The sequence below is a fragment of the Cryptomeria japonica genome, chromosome 8 (assembly GCF_030272615.1).
Source record: "Cryptomeria japonica chromosome 8, Sugi_1.0, whole genome shotgun sequence".
Lineage (NCBI taxonomy): Eukaryota > Viridiplantae > Streptophyta > Pinopsida > Cupressales > Cupressaceae > Cryptomeria > Cryptomeria japonica.
Genome location: NC_081412.1, coordinates 31,196,853 through 31,221,711, shown reverse-complemented (window position 1 = coordinate 31,221,711; position 24,859 = coordinate 31,196,853). Strand labels below are relative to the sequence as shown.

The following is a 24,859-nucleotide window of genomic DNA, read 5'->3' as shown; positions in this document are numbered from 1 at the left end:
TAAGAACATTCACCATATGAACACCATGTTTCTCACGTGGAAACCCAAATAGGGAAAAAACACGGTGGGAATTGGTACCCACAAATTTATTGCACTCTTTTGGAATGCACCCTGTTAGGATCTCAACCCGGTTAAAAGCTTACAATGATGCCCTATTAGGAGAAGACTCGGTTAGGAGTCACCCGGTTAAGGGATTTGGATAATGAACCCTTTTAGGAGCTATGACCTGTTAGGATCAACCTCGCAAGAGGATTTAACACTCAGATGCTGAGCTACCCAGTTAAGGGATTTTAGTTGTTGCAATTGTTAGAGAACAATAGTGAATGATCCAGGTATTGCACTTAACTACTTGCTTGATCGCATCCAATTATACTTCAAATTTTCAATACTCTGGCAGATCTCTCACACCCTGGTTTGGCTTCACACACTTCTCAAAACCATTGACACAACAAACATCAACTGTACCGACCTAAATAACCTCTACAACTTAGTCAGTTACAAAACCCTAAGACTTACATCATAGGTCATCACAGATCTTTACAACTCATTACAGATCATCATATGGATCATTACAATCAATTATAAATCACTATCAATCATTGAGTGATCGCAGCTCATCACAATAACTCAATCTGATACAAAGTCAAACCCTGAGCTCATTTCGCTAAGCACTTTGCACATTCCCAAGAAATTCCATCTAGATTTCACCAAAACATAATTCAAACACTTCACGTGAATTATGCCACATCACTATAAACATATGAACTTGATGTAGATCACCGACAAACCAAAAATCATTACTGGTTAGAAGAATTCTTTACTAGTCCTTAAACCCTAGCAAAAATATCATAGAAATCATAAAAATGACTTCTAGTAACCAAAACATGATGCAGTTTCGATTAGATACATATTATAATGATAAACACGCATACTCCAAACCACAACACTTCAATCATTACCAATCACCGGAAATAATCAAAATATCTCCACGTTTACCCATTAAGGTCCTAATTCTCATCTCACTATCCTTAATAAAGGTAAGGTATTTCTAGTAGACCAAAAAGACTTAGATGACAAAATACAACATAGTAGACATCAATTTCCATCAACGACAACACAAATAAATGATCAAAGTCATCCAATCATGCAATCTCAATCTCTTCATCACAAAGTCATCACAAACAGTATTTTATCGATTTAGTCATCATTATTCATCTATATCAGTTATGCCAAACATGCCAACATTCTCCCCCTTTGGCATTGATGTCAACACAAATATAAATACCAATATTTACAACTGAAATCATGCTTCTTAAATCTGGAACTTCTCTGTTGCACTTCACACTTCTACTGAACATCATCTACTAGAATCGCTCTGCTCAATTGCTTCTTCACTTTCGGTATAACCCTTCTCATCCTTAGGCTAGTATATATCTTCTCCCCCTTTGACAACAATGTCAAAGGTGCATATGCATCACCCGTCATCAAATCTACTATTGTTGTTGTCTTCAACATGTCTACAAACTCATCTAAGTGGCTCCCCCTATAGAGTAGCCACCATTTCATCAATCCATAGTGAAAAAATATTCATTAAGTCCACTGGATTGATGCATCTCCTGCATCCTAGTTTTTCCTAAGTAGGGGTTTGACCCCTAATTTACCTCTGAGGTACTCAAAGGTAGTTTAGAAAAGGTTTTGTGAAAATGTCTTCTAACTCTTCTTTGTTGGACACATACTCCATTCTGACTTGCTTCTATTGGACTCTCTCCCTTAGAAAGTGATAATTCAATTCTATGTGTTTTGTCCTTGCATGTAACATGGGATTTTTTGAAATATTAATTGCACTTGTATTGTCACAATAAATAGTTACTGATTCAAACATATCAAGTTTAAAACCTTCTAACACATGTCACATCCAGATTGCTTGTGTGCAATTCATTGATGCAATAACATACTCTGCCTCTCCTGTTGACTATGAAACACAAGTTTGCTTCTTACTAGTCCAATTAACCAATATTCCTCCAAGAAGAAAAGCTCCACTAGTAGTGCTTTTTTGGTCATCAACACTACCTTCCCAATCTATATCAGTAAACACCTTCAAAGAAAAATCATTTTTATTAGGATGCCATAAACCATAATCTATTGTGCCTTTCAAGTATCGGAATATCCTTTTCACTGCTACAAAGTGATTCTCCTTGGGATCCTTCTGAAATCTAGTAACCAAACCAACATGTGCAATATCAGGCCGACGATGAACAACATAATGTAACTTACCAATCATGGACCTGTATTCATTTTCATCAAAAGAGGGAGAATCATCCTGTTTAGACAATTTATAACCTGTCACCATTGGAGTACTAACTGGTTTACAGTCTTCCATACCAAATGTTTTCAACACTTCCTTTACATACTTACTCTGACAGATAAATATTCCACCATCCAATTGTTGGACCTGCAACCCAATGAAAAACTTAATCTCAGCAATAAGAGACATCTCAAATTCTTTCTTCATCTCCTCAATAAACTCCATACATAAATCATCATCACCTCCAAAAATTATATCATCTACAAACACTTCATCTATCAATACTTTGTCTCCATCAGTCTTAAGATATATGTTACTGTCCTCACTGGTATGCTAGAATCCTATCTTAATCAGGTGTGTATGCAATCTTTCAAACCATGCTCTCGGTGCCTGATTCAATCCATACAGTGCCTTATGTAACTTGCAACCCATATCTTTATCCTTAGACAAAGAAAATCCATCTGGTTGTTCTATGTACAATTTTTCCTCAAGGATGCCATTAAGAAAAGCTAATGTAACATCCATCTGGTAGACCTTAAATCATTTAAATGTAGCATAAGAAAGTAAAATTCTTACTCCTTCCAATCTTTCCACAAGTGAAAAGGTTTCTCCATAATCTTCTTCATCTTCTTGTGCATAGCCTTTGCATACCAATCTTTCTTTATTCCTCGCAACCTTGTCTTCTTCATTCAACTTGTTTCAATCACATTCTTGTCTTTCGGTCTAGGAACAAGTATCCATGTCTTGTTCTTCTCTATTTAATCCAATTCCTCTAATGCAAGAGCACCTCATCAACAAGATATTCATGATCCTAAGGGTGAAGACTAGGACAAGTAGGATGTGTTAGTGTATCTTATGTTTCATGTATGCAAATAAACCCCACCATGTAAGCCCATGTCACCAATTAGGCAATTTGAGAAGCCAATTGGGGCAATGTGGTAAAATGGGGTAGTAGGTGGTTTAGATTCATGTTTAATAGGTTTTACAAATGTCTTGTTTGTGTTTGGTTGGTCCATGTGTGTGGATCCCAACCTTAGGAAGTATGACAACTTTTTGAGCAAAATTGCACAAATGCAACTTTTGAGTGCAAAAGTGCAACTTTTTGTAAATCAGTTGGGGAAGCCTTTCAATAGCTCCAACCTACTTCAAATTTAGTTGAGAACCATTGGAGAGTTGTATAAGCCTTGTGGGCATGATTCCTAAGGTGGCTGATGGTGGATGAGGAGTTGTGAAGCAACTGAATACAAGAATACTGAAGTTTTCCCAGAAAATCTGATTTTGCTTTGATTCTACGTGCCTGTACGGATTATTTAGAATCACACCATTCATGGCGTAGGTGGAGGTATAAATTAACTTTCATTTGAAGGTATTCTGAGGTCTTAATTGTTCCAGAGTAGCGAGAACCATCCCTTCTTCGGATTTCAACCCGGAAAGCTAGGGCTTGGCTAAGGTTTTAGCCAAAAATGGCCTTATCTTGCATTCTATCCATCTAGAAGTTCCTTCCTTTGGTGGAATGCAAGATTGGCCTTTGTATTTTAGTGTTTTCATGGTTTTTTGCAGGGGAAACTCGGTTGTGTGAAGAAAAGAGAAAGATTAGGTAGGCATCTCTATGTGACTACCTAGGACAAGATATAGGACAATCATCATAAAATGTCATAGAGGTGGATTCTAGGTGTGCAACCCTAGAATTAGAGGTTACTCATCCTCCCCCATGTTCTCATGATGTCATTTTTACAATTGGTTTACTGGTAAGAGGTGTTGCTTTGGAAAACCAGTCTAATTGCCCCTATTAGGTCTCTTGGTCTCTAAAGGGTTCAGACCTTTAATGTGTAGATCTCACCAAACCACTTTGGGGGTTGAATGTAACTTCCAAAAGGGTGTCTGGAATGGTAGTTTGTTTGTCAGAGTGTGTGGAGGATTTTGGAGTTGAATGCCAAAAACTAGTTGAAAAGGGCAATTAGCCGAGAGGGTAGGTTTCCAAAGGAGGTATAAGGATTTGAATAATAAACCCTAAACCAATTCTTGGATCAGTTTTTAGTAGACAAAAATGGACCAGATCCAAAGTTTCTAAAGAAAAGAGCTATAGGTAAGGCATGTTTGAGAACCGGAAGCCTTTTACTCATCTTGAGTAGACTTAGGATTAGTGAAGTTGTGTGTAGTTTCTTTCAAGGTGTCGAGTCCTTCCTTGTAGGACCCTAGTGAACATTTGAGGGGTTGGAAGTATAACCTTGTTTGTGCTTGTTCTTGGGAATTTGGGTAGGGCTTTACATCATCCTCATTCATAGCATTGATCCAATCATCATCTTTCAATGCCTCTCTTACTGTTTTAGGTTCAATAGTTGTAATCAAATAGGAATTTTCTCTGATTTTCCTTCTTGTTTATACACCAGCATTCTTATCTCCAATAGTTTGTTCTTCTAAATGATTCAGTCTGACATACCTTGGTATTACCAATTCCGGTGTTGTGCCTTCTGCTTCACGTTCTTCATCTTCTTCATCACTATCTTCATTTATTGATTGAGCAACTATTTTTGCATTGTTCTTCTCATCATTTTTTGGTACCTCTGGTTCAATGAACACAAGTTCATCTTCATCTTTCTTAGGTTTAGATCTATTGGTCTCATCAGATTTCTTAGAGAGTTCATCTACCTTCACATTAGCACTCTCAATGATATTTTTTGTTCTTTTGTTATAACATTTGAAAGCTATACTCTTCGTAGATTAACCAAGAAAAATACCTTCATCACACTTTGCACCAAACTTCCCAGTGTAATCATCATGTTTAATGAGATATCTACTCCCAAGAATATTAAACTTACAGTAGGAGTCTTTCCATGCCATAATTCATAAGGTGTTTCGTTGTTACCTCTCTTGACAAGTAAGTGGTTCAAAGTGTAAACAACAATGCTAACTGCTTCTCTCCAAAACATCTTCAATACTTCACCTTGAATCAACATGGTTATAGCAGCTTCAAAAAAGATTTTATTCATTCTCTTTGCTATCTCGTTCTTTTGTGGAGTTCTAGGAGCTGACATCCGCCTCTTGATTCCCTGTTCATCACAGAACTTCACAAATTCATCAGAAGTAAATTCTCCTCCCCGGTCAGATCTTAAACATTTCAAATTCTTCCCAGTTTCTTTCTCAACTAAAGCTTTGAATGCTTTGAATTTACTGAATGCCTCTGACTTTTCTCTTAGAAAAATCACCCACATCATTTTGGAAAAATCATCAATGAAAATCATGAAATACCTATCACCAAAATAACTCTTAGTCCTCATAGGACCACAAAGATCAGTATGAACCAAATCAAGAATATTTTCTGAAGAGAAAGACTTACTCTTGAAAGATACAGAAGTCATCTTACCCATCTGACAATCTTTTATATAACACATTATTCAATTTAACAAGCTGGGGCAAACCTCTCAAAATGCTAGACTTACTAACCTTTATCAAAATGTCAAAATTCACATGACAAATCTCTTGTGCCATAACTATCTGTCTTCAATATTTGCCACCAAACAACTATTCACATTAGTATTCAGATGAAAAATATTACCTTTCATCTTCTTTCCAGTAGCAATCAACTCTCCATTATTTCCAAGAATCCTACACATTCCACTTTTAAATTCTAGAAGATAACCCTTATCATTTAATTGACCAACACTCAAAAGGTTATGTTTCAATCCATCAACCCAAAAGACATCATCTGCATTGCTTTTACCATTTAATGAAATAGTTCCTTTACTTTTACCCATGTAGGGTGATTTGTTGCCAAATCTTACCACACCGCCATCAAATTCTTCAAGTGATAAGAACTTGTTTCTATCACCAGTCATGTGGTGTGAGAAACCACTGTCTATTATCCATTCATCACTACTATCCATGTGAGATACCAATGCCTTTTGATTAGTTAGATCTTCCTTCACAACAACAAACACTATCTCTTCATTGTCATCTTCTTCTGATTCTTCATCAGTCACACCTTCATCCACTGCAACATAGAAATGTTTTTGTCCTTTTCCTTTAAATTTTCTGAACTTCACTTTCTTATTAGTGTTAGGACAGTTAGTAGCAATGTGTCCAATTTTATTGCAAGAGAAACACTTCAAGGGTAATTTACCTTTATAATTACCAGTGCCTCTAGGAAACCTCTTAGCCAACAATGCCTCAAGTTCCATCAGATGATCTTCATTATCATCCCCAGTTCTGCTACCACCATGACTCGACCTACAGTCATGATCATGACAAATATCCTTTCCTTTCCAAATAGATGTATCAATAAAAAAAGATTTAAAAGAGGATTCACACAGTTTTGAAACATTGTTATCAAAACTATTTAACTCAAATGCAATCAACTTTGTAATGAGAAAATCAATAGTGACTTTATCTTTAGAAATAGATCTAAGTTCTTGAATTGCAAAAACTCTAATAGCATACTGTGGTAGGAGAGTTCTAAGCATTTTACTAACAACAATATTATCATCAATATTACCTTTGACACTCTTAATACCACCTACAACTTCTTTAATCCTTTGACCATATTGTGCAATATTCTCACCATCAACCATTTTCATGTCATCAATTTGCCTCTTAGACTTTCTTCCTTTTCTCTTTGAACATGTTCATCTCCTCCATAAATCAATTCTAATTTCTCACATACCTTAGCTACAGTTTCTAATCCATGAATATCTATATACTCAGAATCAGATAAGGTACTTACAATTTATTCTAAGGCTTGAATGTTTTATTGTTGTTCTTTAAGCTCATCTAGTGTCAAGGGGTTGGTAGTAGGAGAAACATACTTGTTTACTACATGATTTCAATACTGAGCACCCAATCCTTTAATGTATATCTTCATCCAGTCTTTCCATATCTGGTAGTTATCCTTGGTAAACTTGGGACCCTCCTTCTTCAAGATCTTTCCCTCAAGCTGTTAGGCTTTCTGCACATAGAGGACTAATGCTCTAATACCAATTGTTAATCTTAGAGGATTCGGTTAATACTAAGAGGGGGGGTGAATCAATATTAACAACAATTTCAAACTTAAAAATTAACCTTACAAAACTTCATCAAATCAACCAAATTTAGCAGTAATAAACTCTTTACCAGTACCAGTAACCACTGCAAATCATCTGCTAAACTGATTTATCATGTCTACACATTAAGTATTCATTTACCATGCATTAACTAAAAACAAACATAACAACACATCAGAACATTCACCATATGAACACCATGTTTTTCAAGTGAAAACCCAAATAGGGAAAATCCATGGTGGGAATCGGTACCCACAAATATTTTGCACTCTTTCGAAATGCACTCGGTTAAAAGCTTACAATGATGTCCTGTTAGGAGTCACCCGGTTAAGGGATTTGGATAATGAGCTCTATTAGGAGCTATGACCTATTAGGATCAACCTCACAAGAGGATTTAACACTCAGATGCTAAGATACCCGATTAAAGGATTTACAATGTAAGGCTTGTTAGGACCTACACAATTAAGGGATTTTAGTTGTGCAATTGTTAGAGAACAACAGTGAATGATCTAGGTATAGCACTTAACTATTTGCTTGATCAAATCCAATTATACTTCAAATCTGCAACACTTTGGCAGATCTCTCACACCCTAGTTCAGCTTCACACACTTCTCAAGACCACCGACACAACAAACATCAACTATACTAACCTAAATAACCTCTACAACTTAGTCGGTTACAGAACCCTAAGACTTACATCATAGATCATCACAGATCCTTACAACTCACTACCGATCATCATATGGATCATTATAACCAATTACAAATCAATATCAACCGTTGAGTGATTGTAACTCATCACAACAACTTGATCTGATACAAAGTCAAACCCTTAGTTCATTCCGCTAAGCACTTTGCACATTCCCAAGAAATTCCATCTAGATCATGCCAAAACATAATTCAAACACTTCACGTGGGTTGTGTCATGGCACCATCAACAAATGAAATTGATGTAGATCACCGCCAAACCAAAAATCATTACCGGTTAAGAGAATTCTTTACCGGTCCTTAAACCCTTCTTAAACCTTAGCAAAAATATCATAGAAATCATAAAAATGACTTCCAGTAACCAAAACATGATGCGGTTTTGTTCATATACATATTATAATGATTAAAACTCATATCTTAACCACAACACTTCAATCATTACCAATCACCGAAAACAATCAAAACATCTCCACATTTACCAGTTAAGGTCCTAATTCTCAGTTCATTGTCCTCAATACCGATAAGGTATTTTCGGTAGACCAAAAAGACTTAGATGACAAAATACAGCATAGTAGACATCAGTTTCCATCAGCTTCCATCAATGACAACGCAAATAACTAATCAAAGTCATCCAATCATGCAATCTCAATCTCTTCATCACAAAGTCATCATAAACAGTCTTTTACCGGTTCAGTCATCATTCTTCATCTGTATCAATTATGTCAAACATGCCAACATATGTGAGAGGTTTACTTGGAAGGGATTGAAAGATGATGTATTACAAATGCTTCGAATACTTGAGTAGAAGTGAGAAGGGATATCAATGGATTTTATCACAGGTCTTCATGAGTTCAAGGGAAAGATTATATCTTTGTAGTGGTGGATAGGTTGACGAAATATTCTCATTTCTTTGCCATCATTACCGATTTTTCAGCACCTCAATTTGCGGAATTATTTTTTAGAGAGTTGTTTAGGTTGCATTATCTACCTAACACCATTGGGAGTGATCGGGACAAAAGATTCATCAATATGTTTTGGCAGGAGTTGTTCCGATTGGCAGGTACAGAATTAACTCCGAGCACCAATTACCATCCCCAAACGGATGGGCAAACATAAATTGTAAACAAATGGGTTGAGGGCTACCTTAGAAATTATGTTTCATGGCAGCAACATGCTTGGGTTAGATGGCTCCACTTAAGTGAGTATTGTTACAATACCACCTTTCATATGATAATTGGCATGTCACTATTTAGAGCCTTGTATGGATATGATGATTTGTCTTTTGTAGATCTAGCATTTGATGACAATAAGGTTCCTCATGCCAAGGAGATGATTAAGAGTTATCATGTTATTCTCAAGGCACTGAAAGGTAACATCCAGTAGGCACAAAATCAATAGAAAATGTATGCAGACAGGCATAGAGTTGAGAGAACATTTCAGGTTGGGGACTTGGTTTTCTTGCGTCTACAACCATATAGGCAGACTTCATGGAAGAGTAGTGGTGCAGAGAAACTGAAGCCACATTTTTATGGGCTCTACAAGATCCTTAGGAAGATTGGTGAGGTTGTATATGAATTGTAACTTCCAGTGGGAAGTAGGATTTATAATGTTTTCCATGTTTCTTGCCTAAAGAAGGCATTGGGTTAACACACAATTGCATCTTCAGAACTGCCACCGTTGGATGAAGAAGGAAAATTGGTATTAGTACTCGAGGGTATTGCTGATTGGAGGGAGAGGAAGGTAAGAAATAAAATGATTCGGGAATATCTAATTAAATGAAAGGATTTACCTTTTGAGGATGCTACCTAGACGGGAGAAGAAATTCTGCACCATCCTAATTTGCGATTGCTAGTGGACCAGCAATCTTGGGAAGGGAGGAGGATTGTAATGTCCCCTCTCGTCTTAGGTCTTCATTAATAAATAAAGAAATTTTCCAAGCCTTCATTTTGTTAAGTCCCCAAAGGCTAAGACAATAAATTTACTTAAGGGGGACAAGTTGTTGTTCTGACTCACTTAAGTCCTGACTTTTAGTCATGGGCGTGGGGCCATTTTTTAAATGGCATTCAACTCGTCTTTTAAGTTATCTCAGCCAGCTCATTAGTTTTTTTGTGTGACATGGCGTGTGGGGATAAATTTGGTAATTGCCATCAAATTGGCTTTCAGTATTGGAAGAAAGCAAAAAGCTGCTTTCTTAAATCGTTGAGGCCTTCAATTGGGAATTGCATGAGGTGAAGGATTGATTCTATACTTTTGATTATCTTATTATTTCTCTCTGCAACTTGGCTCAGAACGAAACCCCTAGAGTTTCTGCACTGGACGCAAACCCAGATCAAAATATTTGTACTCAGCTTACATGTTCTATTGTTCCATATTCAAAAGGAAGAAAACACCACTAGTCGTATATAGCAACAATACTTTCTAGGCGCACATGTTAGGATTCAAGCAAGGTTGTAGCGGCAAAGAAGTCATCTATGATAAGCTAAATACAACAACTCATTCTAGTAATGTAGTTGCAATCTGTGACAGGAAAAAGCAGCCCAGAACTGAAGATTATTAGCAATAAAAATACCTTGAATGTCTGGTTATAAGGCCACCATAGCTTTGTATTAAGGTCGGGTATGTATACCAATAATTACTGCATATCTCTCCTGTGTGGGTTTGCATGTAGTGAAGCTGTGTATCTCAGTAATAAGTTTCCTAAGAATAACGATTTCTTTCAAGATTCTATCTGTTCGTCTGTTATATGAAATTTGGTGAATACCAACAAGGTAAACTAGTAAATTCATTTGAATCTTAGAAGAAAGGATATTTCAGTTTCAGATGCAATATTACAAGCCTTTTTTTTTCTCATCGAAGGTTCGAAGGACAGTTGGTTTGTCATATAGTTTTCATATAGTTGATGCGTTACATTTTTCATATTTGTAAAGGTTGATGTCGTTAAGGCTGTATCATTTTTCTCTTCTATACCATCCATTTGGCAGATGTACTTTACAATCTGGGGCATGGTTCTTATGTAAAAATGATGCCTCCACTTACTACTTCTATCTTATCTTGTGGGCTTTAGCGAGATTAATTGATCTTGCAAATGGTGTTCCCTACTTTAGGATTTTTATACTAATGGTTCTTCTCATGGTAATCTAAATGTTGTAGGAATTAATGTTGTCATTCATGTTGAAGATGGGTTTATATATTTTGTTTACTATTATTTTGGGAGTTAATACCAACAATCAAATAGAGGTTTGTGTTATTTTTTTGGCTGTAGAATGTTTTTTGAGTTGGGATAAATGTTAGTTATAAAACAAACTAATCATGCTTTCTCTTTTAAATTGAAAGCAGACCTTTGAGTTTTCTTGGTGGTTTTTGAATAAAAGGGGTAAACATTTATTCAAAGCAAAAGAAATACAAAGCAAAGGCATCAAACCACCTTGTCAAGACCCACTAAGTGATCTAATTGAAGAGACAAATCCAGGGGTAACTGACCCTTATCCACAACATTCCAGTTATGCATGTGATCAGAAGCCTATTTGGCTAGACAGTCCACAACACCATTCCACACCCTAGGAATATGCAAAAAAGTAACAAATCCAAAGAAGCACTCAAATGAAGAATTTGGTTAACAACCAAAATTAATTGCTAACTAACATCCTCAAAATGTGGTTGAGTCAACAAATTCACCACCACCTGCGAATCGGAGTCACAAATGAGTTTGCGCCAACCAAGAGCACAAGCTCGCTCCACAGTAGATAAAAGAGCAAGAGCCTCCATCAAGTTATTAGTATGACGCCCCTTATAAATAGAAAATATAAATTGAACATTCCCCAAACTATCTCTACCAATGCCACCAATACCAATAGGGCCAAGGTTTCTTCAAAATGACCCATCCGTGTTGATTTTAAGAATATCTTGCAGAGGTGGACTCCACCTCCCCACCTTATTTATTTTCCGAAGAGGGTGTTTGCATCTATTTCTCATGATCTGGTGTTGTGGGGGAGGAAGATGGAGACGATTGTAGCAACTCACATCACCTAGGTTCACAGCTTCTGACAAGTCACATCTTGCTGAAATAGTTTCTCCCATAGAGTGGAGAATTTTCCACAATTGTTGGGCCCCCAAATCGACATCTTGAAAGATCCGACGATTTCTCTCCAACCAGATATTCCAAATAATAAAAGAGAGGCCAAGAATTGAAGAAACTTGAAGAAAAGAGGTTTTAACATGAGCCTTGCTCCATCTGACAAAAAAATCAGCCAAAGAATAAACATGCCAACAAGCGTGGTTCCACACATCCCACCATAAATGTCAAATATTTCTAGTGAAAGAGCACTGAAAAAAGAGATGAGAGACACTCTCTTCACTATTACAGTACAAAACACACCTCGAGGGGCCCTGAAAACCATGCTTGCATAAATTATCCCAAGTAAGACATCGATTATGGACAACCAACCACGTGAAAAAATTGCACTTGGGCCATGAAAACTTGTACCAAACTTGCTCCCACCAATCAACCTGAGTGTCTCCAAAAGTCTACCGCACCAACTTAGCATACCCAACAGAAACAGATTACCTGCCTGACAAATCACTACTTGCCCAAGCAAGAACATCATTCCCAACCAAGGTAGTGCAGTCACGAGACTTCAGAATCTAAGCCAACTATGTCCGCCAAAAGTACCCTGAGATCCAATACACTGACCAAAATACCAAATGCAAGAAGCATATTGAAACATAACATCAACTAAAACCTTAGTCTCCTAAATTCAAAAGAGGTCATGTGATATAATTTATTGAAAAAGAAAATTATATTTTACAGCGAAATTTTTTAAATACAACTGTCATCAAATTTATTCTTAATACTGAACTTAAAATACAAAAAAACATTAGAAAAAAATATCACTTTAAAACCCCTTTACACATTCTATAGACTAGAAACTTCTAAACAGCTGTGTGAATATGATATGAAATTGTTTTTATGATTTGTAACCCTTTTTTAATGTTGAGATATTATTTTTTAAAAATTCTAACATCAACCTTTCTTTAATGGTTTGAAAATTATTTAGAAAAAGGTTTCAAGATTATAAATTCTTACCATATTTATCATACATATAAATTAAAATAAAACAACTTTTACCGTCAAGCTTTCTTAATGATTTGAAAATTATTTAGAAAATCAATTTTTTGACCATAGATGATTTATCATATATTTATGATTCCACTTAGGATAAAATAGAATTGAATAACTTTTGAACGTCTAAAAGACTTGACAGATACTCTTACAACCTAACTACCTATTGTATCAAGATGTAGTTTCTCCCAAAGAGTGGAGAATTTTCCATCACAAGTGTTGGGCCCCCAACTGGACATCTTGAAAGATTCAACGATTCCTCTCCAACCAAATATTCCAAATAATAAAAGAGGTGCCAAGAGTCCAAGCAACTTGAAGAAAAGATGTTTTAACATGAGCCTTGCCCCATCTGACAAAAAACTCGGCCAAAGAAGAAACATGCCAACAAGCTTGGTTCCACACATCCCACCATAAATGTCAAATATGTCTAGTGAAAGAGCACTGAAAAAAGAGATGAGAGACACTCTCTTCACTATTACAGCACAAAACACACCTCGAGGGGCCCTGAAAACCATACTTGCATAAATTATCCCAAGTAAGACATCGATTGTGGACAACCAACCACATGAAAAAATTGCACTTGGGCCATGAAAACTTGTACCAAACTTGCTTCCACCAAGGAACCTGAGTGTCTCGAAAAGTCTACCGCACCAACTTAGCATACCCAGCATAAACAGATTACCTGCCTAACAAATCACTACTTGCCCAAGCCAGAACATCATTCTCAGTCAAGGTAGTGCACTCACGAGACTCCAAAATCTGAGCCAACTCTGTTTGCCAGAAGTACCCTGAGATGGACACTGACACTGACCAAAATACCAAATGTGAGAAGCATATTGAAACATAACATCAACTAAAACCTATCCTCTAAATTCAAAAGAGATGATATAATTTATTGAAAAAGAAAATTATATTTTAAAAAAAAAAAATTTAAATACAATTATCATCAACTTTATTCTTAATAGTGACTACTAATAATTTTGCAACTTAAAATACAAAAAACATTAGAAAAAAATATCACTTTAAAACCCCTTTACACATTCTATAGACTAGAAACTTCTAAACAGTTGTGTGAATATGATATGAAATTGTTTTTATGATTTGTAACCCTTTTTTAATGTTGAGATATTATTTTAAAAAAATTCTAACATCAACCTTTCTTTAATGGTTTGAAAATTATTTAGAAAAAGGTTTCGGGATTATAAATTCTTATCATATTTATCATACATATAAAATAAAATAGAATAACTTTTATGGTTAAGCTTTCTTAACGATTTGAAAATTATTTAGAAAATCAATTTTTTTTTTACCATAGACGATTTATCATATATTTATGATTCCACTCAGAATAAAATAGAATTGAATAACTTTTGAACGTCTAAAAGACCTAACTATTGTATTTTTTTACGAACGTTACGCGTCTGGATTTCGGAAATAAATGGGCCCGTGAAACGTGCTCACCAAGAAATCCATAAAATCATTGCACTGACTGAATCTTAAAAGGTTAAGAAACTCCCATCGTTTTCCCGTGTCTGAATGAGAGAAAAACTCTACACGCCCATCAAATATTTAGTCATAATTTGGGAGACCGTGTCCAGGAAGCAACTCAGAACATGCAGAACTGACCCACTCCCACTGACACTCTTTCCAAAAAGCTGCACAGAAAAAGAATCTTTGAATTTATATATAACGTGTTGAGATTTTAGCCTCTAAAAGTCTTGGGAATGCGTGCAATGGCAATATGTTGGAAAAAAGATACGCAGTTTTCCACAAGACTGGACGAAAAAACAAACGGTATTCCACAGGACTGGATGAAAAAGTAATTGCCTCGCGCATTGTACATGTTCGTTTGCCTGAGTAAAGAGACAAAATGGCTTTCCAACTCACTGCCTTACATTGTTTTTTTTATGTACATGGGACCTGCTTTGCCTTACAGATTAGAGCTTTGAGTGATGCGATGCAACGTCTCTCCATATATAATACTGTTCACACATAACGAAAATTGGTAGAAATTGTTCAGTTTTTTTGTTTTTTTAATTGATTAATGAGGTATTAAAGTTAAAAATGTATTGGAATTATGTAGAGTTTTGGTTATATTGGTGTTTTGTATAAAGCTCCCCTGGTGTCATATTGGCCATTCAATAGTCTTCATAATGAAAACACCATTAATAAATTTGTCATATCGACAGTCCAATAGTTCTCATAGTGAAAACACCATCTTTAGTTAGGTATTAGGGGACACTTTGAAATGTGTACTTTTTGACCTTTGCGCCCATAATTGATTACTACCAAGAAGCCAGATCAATGACTATAAGCAATTAAGTCGCATAAAAAGACAACTAAAAAAAAATCAAAATCCAATTTACTGTGTGAGAAATCAGTTAGTGACCACGGCTACTGTGCTCTTCCCCTACCACTCGTTTACCTCATGCTGCCCTTTTTTTAGTAGGAAATCATTTAGGCCTTCCTTTCTGAAATTTTTTATTAAATTGTTCTAAAGTTTAATATTTTATTGGATGCTGCTTTTGTTTTTTTCTCTAGAAAATCATTAGTCTTTTGCCTTTGAATTTTTTTAATTAAATTGTTTTAAATCAGATGATGTCTTTTCCAAGTAGAAAATCATTTAATCTTTTTTTCAAATTTTAGCATTTTATTATTAGTTGGTTTGAATTTTTTTTAATTTAATTATGTGATTTTTAATCATTTTTTTAATTGTAATTATTTGATTGATTAAACTGTTTTTTTTTTAATTTAGGTATTTTTTTTATAACAATGTTGTGTAGGAAGAGACATAATGGACTAGACATCCTCTAGACATCCTTCACAACCACTTATTTTTGTCAAATTAATTTTGTAAAACTTTCGATCGCACTGACCAATCCTTTTTTCTTTAAATAGTAAAAAGGGGTAAAAATTTATTCAAAACAGAAGGAGAAGTACATCAAAAGAAGGCAAACAACCCATCAATCTTTTATCTTTACTACTCTATAAGATTTAGATTTTATCACATATTTTGTTCCCGTCTTCTTTTAGCTTATTCTTAGCCGTGTGAAAGAGGTGATTTCTAGTTGTCTAGACAACGAGTAGTTTCCTTGCCTCTCTTTGATTATTTTTAGTGATAGGAATGAGATACTCAACCATATGTTGATGAACATGATAATGATGAAGGTTTGCTTATAAGTTAGAAGTCTACTGTAAACAAATATGACTTTTCTAATTGTTAAAACAAATTGAATGATTAATTATTTAGCTGTTTGTATATTTTTTTACACTCTTTAAATATATTATATAATATTTGACTTTTCATAGACTATTAGATATGACTTTTCTTACCGACCTTATTTTGATAGATACAACAGTAGTTTACCTTTATACAAAATTATATAAAATTACTAATTCAAGTATATATATATTATATATATATATATATATATATATATATACACCTTTACCAACTCCATTTGCAATGTTTTCAAAATATACGGAGGACATCAGGACAGATGAATGAATGTTTGTATACTTTAATTGATTAAGTGTGGTCCTGTAAGCAGTCCCACAGTCCCACTCTCTTGTCAAGGGTGATAAAAAAACAAAAGAATGAGTTGTTATAATTATGGTCGTACAATAATGTTTTCCTTACGAACAAGAGAAATGAATGCACTGCACAAGTGTACATTGCTTTTTTGATGCACTAAGTTTACCTAATCATGGTTTTTGAAGTGGATGGAATCTGTTTACCTCAAATATCTTTAACAATTCACATGTCTTTTGTAATAGACTTGTCAATGCTAATTCTGTAGCAGCTAGGAAGCTGTCTTTTAAAGTGGAAGTATGCTTCCAAGAAATTTCATTGTTTTTCTTTTCTACCCACATTTTCAGATTATAAATACCCTTCATGTTTGGCAATCTGTAGAGTTTTTGTATTTCATTGCAGCAGCATTTTTGTCAGGTACCTCAAACCCTCTTGTGGAAGGCAAGGATGCAGGTGGGTATGAAGGCATTGTTGATTTCTTATTATAATGATAAATTCCATGCAAAGAGTACTTGATGACAGTGATTCGTTTTTGCAGAAAATTGTGTTGAAGGCAGAAATTAACTGTGAGAAATGCAGGAAAGACGCATATGAAGCGATTTCCAAGGTTGAAGGTACAGAATCATTCACATATAAAAACATATCTGTGTTGTTATTTTTCTCTTTAAGAACAGATGGGATTGGATCAGAATTTATGTGATTTGCAAGGTTTTATGTAGATGTACTTTAGCAATGAAATGGCAATCTTCTTGATTAAGGATTTTGTTTTGGTATTATATTCATATACATTTCTATAGTTTTTTAATAAGTGAGAAAAAGATAGTTTATCAGGTATTATCTACATCTAAAGTTGGCGGATCTATTGTTTTTTGTGTCGTAGAAAATTTGAACTCAGCATCATTTAGATACCTGCAACATGGATTTGTCACTAAACCCAAAACCCGATCTATTATGTTGACAGAAAATTTTCAGATTGAACATTAGTTTATCCTTCTCATTACTATGTAGTCAAGCTGCAACCAAAATTAAACTAATTTGTTATATAATCTTAAACTTTATGGATTAGATTGTGTAGCAGTTTTTTTGGCATCAACTTTTCGGATCACACTCCGTAATCCATCATCAGGATTCTAGTGAGCTAAGAACATGAAATGATAAGTTGCAGACTTAGCTCTCTAAAATCCTGATGATGGATCACAGAGTGTGATCTGAAATGTTGATGCCAAAAAATCTGCTACATAATCTAATCCAGAAAGTTTAAGATTATACATTATGGATTAATCTGATATCATTAATTAATTTGTTATATTTTATTTTATTGTGTTCTATTAAAAAGTAAATTATATTGACAAGCTAAATAAAATAAGTAAGATTACAAATAGAAAGTTTTCTGCAACTTCTTTATGATATACATGACTTCTGTTGTCCATGTCTTTCTCTTGTCTGATAAATCTTTTGATCTTTTTAAGGTGTTGAATCGGCGACCGTTGATATTAAGGAGAGAAAGGTTACTGTAATTGGAGATGCAGACCCTGCCTGTTTGACAATGGAACTCAGAAGGCTTGGATGGGCAGAGATCGTGAGTGTGGGTCCTAATGTCCAGGATACTCCAAAGCCTGCTCCAAAGGATGACAAAAAGAACCCTCCAAAGGATGACAAAAAGGAGGGACAGGCTAAGAATGGTTCTAAAAAGGAGACACAGGGTTCAAATGAGGGCAAAAATCCTTCTCCCAAGCAGGATTCCACAAGCAAGGTTCAACCACAAGTGTGGATTCAACCACAGCCGTGGATTCAACCACAACCAATGCCACTGGATGTAAATGTATACGTGCGAGGATATCCAGAAGAGAAGCCACATTATAATCAGACACTGGTGATAAGGGGAGACTGCCACCATTGCTGTGAAGATGTCTATTACTTAAGCGATGAGAATCCAAATGCATGTTCTATTTGCTAGGAAGGGTACAGCTCTGAATCAAGAGAAGATAGATGTCAAAACAGAGTATGATTTAGTCTGAACAGATCTCTTTGCTTGTTTTATAGTTTTTGTTATTTGTCATATCCTATTATTATTATTACTACTACATTCAGCAACCTTGTATTGAAGAAAAAGTTTTAAGTTATTTGATGTTTTCCTTCTGACTTGTAATAAGAAAAAGTTTTATAACTTATTATATAAGCTATTTGATGCTTATTTTCTGATTTTAATGGATGATCAAATTATAGTTGGAATCAATAAATCCATAGATTACTTTATTTGAAGGAGAAGAAAAGCTATATAAATTTTACACTAAATTCTGTATGAAAAGTTTCTTCCAAGATAGGGGAAGGGTACCAGTAGTGGACATAGTTCCAATAGTGGACACCTTTTTGTCAACCCAGCCCCCCCATAGTATTCATTGAGCTTGTTATAGAAAAATGCTGTTTTTTATTTTTTTGAATTAGTTTCACTTTTATTGTGACATCTCTTAATCTAAGAGAGCGATTGGAGGTCAGAGCTTTAAATCTGTTGAAGCTTAGTATCTAGGGGAGAAATTTAAATTTTTTTTTTTTTTAGCATGATATTGAATTATTTAGTGTTTAGTGGGTCACATTTTATCTTTGTATTTAAGAAAAATGCAATTCAATGAGATTAAAATGTAATAATATTTTATGTTCTATTAGGATACGACTTAATGCATATTTAGTTAGGGTTAGACTATATCTTTCACATTGTTTAAGTTTCTCAAAAGGAAATGAATTAGATTTTAGCAAATATTGCATTGAAAATGTGAACTTTATATGTGTGTATGAAATTGTGTTCTATTTGTGAAAAATGACATATATGTTACTTTTTTAATGTAAGAGAAGAAATAGATATTCAAACAAAATTCTATAAATGTCATGATTTGATTTAGAACAACTTTTTGTATCTTTAGTAATTTGTCTTTGTAGTTAATACTATTCTATTATTACTATATTCAAAGATCTTGTATTTTAGTAAAAGTCTTATAACTTTTTATATAAGCTACTTGATGCTTATTTTCTATCTTTTCATAGATGATCAAAATCCTTTTTATGCTTGTGGGGAATGAATGTATCAATCACATTATTCCAAGAAAAAGAAAAGTTATATCAATCTTATAAAAAGTATAAATTAGACATTTCTTCCTAGAAAGTATTCATTATAATTTATCTTAGTGTATCTAATTTTTATTTCTAAAATGTAATTTTTATGTACTCTTGAGTTGGCCTAATGGTGGAGAATTTCCATTGTTGAAAGAGAGGTCAAAAGTTCAAATATTGTAATGGGTATGACATGTACACCTCATTTGTAGCATAGTTAGGTGCCTCTTGCAAGGAGTATAGATTATTCCCATATACTATAAGTCATCTATAGACCAAAAATAGAATTTAACAGATCGCCTAATATTATGAACTATAAAAGAATCAATTCCATAACCTAGTTTTATTTTGATATCAATTGCCTCCCTTGATTTCGAGGAAGTGATTAGAGACTAAATCTTTGCAATTTTTGTTGAAGATTAAAGGAGAATTAAATTAATTTATACACTTACAAATTACTTTAATCATCATTGGTGGTATCTCTATGGTTAAGAATCGTAGGAAAGAACCATGTAGTGTTTTAGTGGCTCATATTTAATTTTGCACTTAGAAGGAAAATATAGTTCATTTAAGTTCGATGAACACTCTAAAATACTATAATTTGTCAAGATCTAAGGTATTACAATTTGATTTAGGAGAAAAATAATAAGGGTTAGACCATACCTTGTGTAAATTGTCAAGGTCACTTTAATTGGAAGGAATTAGATTTTGCTCTAACAAAAGATACAAATTCTTTGACTATTCAAAAACTACACTGAAAGTATAAACTCTATATGTATGTGGAATTTTGTTCTATTTTAGTTAGGAAGGGTATGTACATTAATTTTTAATTCAAGGATAGATAGATATTAAATGAAGCTATATAAACATCATTATTTAGTGTAGAATAATTTCTTACATTTTTTTTAAAGTTTGTCTTTCTATTTCATTGGTGCAGCCCCGAGGTCAAGGGATTTGACAAATGTTGAACCTAGCAGTATTAAAACAACTCCAAATACAATATTGAAATTTCCTTTCAACAATTGGTAACAAAAATATATACAACAAGAGTTCAAAGCTTTACAATGTTATCATAGACCAATTTCTTATAGGCCATCACACATGCCTTGGCTTGCAAGCCTTGCAACAAAAATTTATTTGACCTAGATAGTTTCCTTTGCATTCAACTTGTAATATTTTTCAATCTACAAGCATTCTTTGACTGATTGCAAAAATCCAAGGGGTAAAACAACATATCCATGTGGCATGGAAAGTTTTGTAATATTTGAAGTTACAAATAAATAGGTAAAGGAAAGTTGCAGAGCTTTTGAAGGGTCTTAGTTGTTGCAAGATTTCAAGGGGTATATGGATATAGCCTAGAAAGTTTCATAGTTTTGTTGTTTTGCAAGGAAATCAATATCACATGGAAATTGCATAAAATTTAAGGTAACAGGATATTATCCAAAAACATGAGAAGGTTTTGTATCTAATCCATCACTCCTTGAGTTGCGAGGAAATTTGGGGTGAAAGGAAGTTGCAAAAATTAGCATGGGAAATTATAAGAAACGACCATCTAGTGTATAGTGGGTCACACGCAAGTTTGTACTTGGTAGGAAAATATGATTTGATGAAGTTCAATCCATACTTCAAAATATAACTTGTCTTACTCTAAAGTATTATAATTTGACTTAGTACACATTTAATTAGAATTAGACTTTAACTTGTGTATTCTCAACATCCCTTCAATATAGAAGAAAAGAACTATTTGAAATAAACATAAAAACAAAGCAATAGAACTATTGGCTTCCAAAATATTTTCTCAAATGTTTGAAATGTACCGACATGATTTTTTAGCAAGATATTCTTAATCCACAAGAATAGAATGTAATTTGATAACTTTATAACAATATAAAACATGTAATTTTCAATTATTTTATAAATTAAAACTTATATAAGATATTGAAGAAATCAAAATATAAAAGATAAGCCATAAAACTCTTTACTGACTAAAATCACTTTCTTAAATTAAAGATTGAACAATGGCTTACATAGACTACAAACACAAACTACAAAAGCAGGTATGAAATCCTTCATTTTCCTACTTTTCTTAATGCAACTCCTCAAGAAAACTAATTATTGTCCCCAAATCTTCCTAGGAAATGCAACACTAATTATTGTCCCCAAGTCTTCCTAGGAAATGCAACAGGCATTAGCATTCTCATCACTTAGGATATATATGTCTTCACAATGATCGCAGCTTCCCCTGATCACAAGTTTTCTATTTTGATTTTCATCTGGCAACCTCCTCACATATACGTTAATATCCTTTGTTTCACCCTTCTTGGGGGAGTCCTTTTTACCCTTCTTATCGTCCTCCTTTATGACAGCCTGCTTCTTATATTCTTCCTTGGCATGAGAACCCACGCTCACCAAGTCTGCCCATCCAAGCCTTCTGAGTTCCATGGTTAAGCAGGCAGGGTCTACATCTCCAATCACTGTCACCTTTTTCTCCTCAACATCTACAGTCACAGATTCAACACCTGTGAAAGACAAAAGTTTCAGAAGATTTAGTATGCAGAAAAAATAAAACTGAATATGTGATAACTATTATAACTCTGAGATTTGTACAAGCTAATAATTTAAGTCATATATTTGGATATAACTGTTCTCTCATCTTTTCTTCTAATATTTCTGGCCCAGAGACATGGGAAGAAAAGATTTAAACATGACTAAAAAAGCTGCAACTATTTTTCATCTTACTGATTTATCCTTGTGAGTGTGAAGATGGGTATCACTGGAATACTCATTAGATATGGATCATTGAACTACCAGTAAAGTATAAGCAACAAAGACAAGAGATATGGATAATTAAGCATTCAATATTAAAGTCACTATTCGGGCAGCACAAAAAATAATTTTATTTGAGCAGTAATTTCATAATCAAATTTGAATTATTTGTTTTCTGATATTGGATTATGGAGTATGATGGAGAATGTTGAGAAAAAAGTTGACATAGTCAAATCTAGAAACATCATTACAGACTAAATGAAACTTTTGAATGATCTATTTCATTTGATATAAATGAAATGAATAAACGATGAAAAATTTAAACAATGTCCTGTTTTCTAAGATTTTGTAAATAAGATGACAAGATACTTTGAATTCAATAGTAAAATAAGAGAAAGTTCAAGCTAGCATATAAATTTAAGAGTTTCATCCTAGAACCATTAACAAAGTTAGTGAGGACAGCGTGTTCTGAATTGATTTTTCACACAATTCATATATTTATTTAAGTATTAACGTAAGATTGCATTGTAAACAAAAAGACAGATGACCAACAAAAAAACCAGCTAACAAGGCAAGAATCATAAACATAGACAAACCAACATTACCAAAAAAGTCATTTTCCAATTCACCTGCATTCTAACTGTCATTAGAAAATAAGCAACGCAACTTACACTACGTCCAATCTCTTCCATACAAATCTCATATCTTCAATCTAAAAATGAGATTCCCATACAGATTTAAAAAGACCTCTCTTCCTTCTTTAAATATGTCACATTGTTAATGATTATAATACAAAAAGATAGCTGACCAACAATAAACTAGCTAACATGAGAAGAATCATAAATATAAATAAACCAACATTACCACAAAACAAAAAAAAAAAAAAAAAAATTCATTCTACAAATCACCTGCACTCTGCACTCTAACTGTCATTGGAAAATAACCAACTCAATATACACTATGTTCAGTCTCTTCTATACAAATCTCATACACTTAATCTAAAAATGAAATTCTGATACAGATTTTAAAATGCCTGTCTTCCTTCTTTACATGATTATAATACAGAACGACAGATAACTAACAATAAACCATCTAACAAAACAAAATTCATAAACATAGACAACTGTTCTACAATTCACCTGCAGCCTATCTGCCATTTAAAATCAACCAGCTCAACTTACACTATGTCCAATCTTTTCCATACAATCTTCACACCCTTAATTGAAAGATGAGATTATGATACAGATTTTAAAAGACCTCTCTTCCTTTTTAAATATATCACATTGTTAATAATTATATATAATACAGAATATTCAGCTCATAACTGAGATATGTCATCTGGTTTGCAGATTAATGATAATTAAAAGTCTGTATAGTTTTGCTTCTGGTTTTGATTGTGTGTGATTTTTTGCATCAATGTTTCGGATCACATTTTGTGATTCTTGAGCATTCTTTCATCTTAATGATAGATCACAAAATGTGATCCGAAACATTGATGTAAAAAATCTCACACAATCAAAATCAGAAGCAAAACTATACAGCTATCATGAATTGTAGAAAAATTATTTGTTTTTTAAATTAAAAACCTGTAAATTAGAACATATGCATATATGCTTGAAATGACAAACTTCCACCAAATTCTTCTTTACTTATATAAATTAATATTTATACCTTCAACATTAGCAATTGCTTCAAATGCCTCTCTCCTGCATTTCTCGCAGTTAATCTCTGCCTTCAATACAATTTTCTGAAAGGAAATAAATCAATAAAACATTGTCATCAAAAAAAATCTATATATATTTTCTCCCATTAAAACTCTTCCTTCACTAAAATAAGAAAGAAAAATATACATATTTTCCCATTAAATCTATTCCTTCAATTAAATAAGAAAGAAATGAATGCTTTCATAGGCACCTTCATCTGGGTTTTCTATGGGAGTATCTGGGCTTTCTCAGATAAAGAGAGAATGAAAACTATGAAATGTTAAAGAGAGAATGAAAACTATGGAATGTTAAATAGGAAAATGAGTAGAAGGGACAAAGAGTGAGTGATTGGTTACAACTATTTTTAATAAATGGTTTAGTTATAAATATTTAGTGGTGGATAGAGAAACAACCATGTGAACAATTTACAAGTGTCAAAACAACCATTCAAACATCAAATTTTGTAAGAAATAGTTGAAATCACATATTCCCAAAATTGCAAATTATCTCTCAACCACATCTTGCAATGGGATTTTTTTAATAAGATAAATAAATTTGTATGGCTCAAGAGGCCTCTAGATTCCT

General features: G+C 33.8%; 2 protein-coding genes across 2 annotated transcripts; one reads left to right on the top strand and one right to left on the bottom strand.

Annotated features, from left to right (window-relative positions):
• Positions 1-16,998: 16,998 nt before the first annotated feature.
• On the top strand, positions 16,999-18,908 carry LOC131034601 (heavy metal-associated isoprenylated plant protein 39). The gene is made up of 3 exons (XM_057966140.2): positions 16,999-17,153; positions 17,239-17,314; positions 18,170-18,908. The coding sequence occupies exons 1-3, from the start codon at positions 17,148-17,150 to the stop codon at positions 18,655-18,657; spliced, it is 570 nt and encodes a 189-aa protein (XP_057822123.1). The 5' UTR covers positions 16,999-17,147; the 3' UTR covers positions 18,658-18,908.
• Positions 18,909-21,782: 2,874 nt separating this feature from the next.
• On the bottom strand, positions 21,783-24,632 carry LOC131034602 (heavy metal-associated isoprenylated plant protein 2). The gene is made up of 3 exons (XM_057966141.2): positions 24,486-24,632; positions 24,243-24,318; positions 21,783-22,324 (listed from the first exon to the last, which is right to left on the bottom strand). The coding sequence occupies exons 1-3, from the start codon at positions 24,489-24,491 to the stop codon at positions 21,975-21,977; spliced, it is 432 nt and encodes a 143-aa protein (XP_057822124.2). The 5' UTR covers positions 24,492-24,632; the 3' UTR covers positions 21,783-21,974.
• Positions 24,633-24,859: the final 227 nt, after the last annotated feature.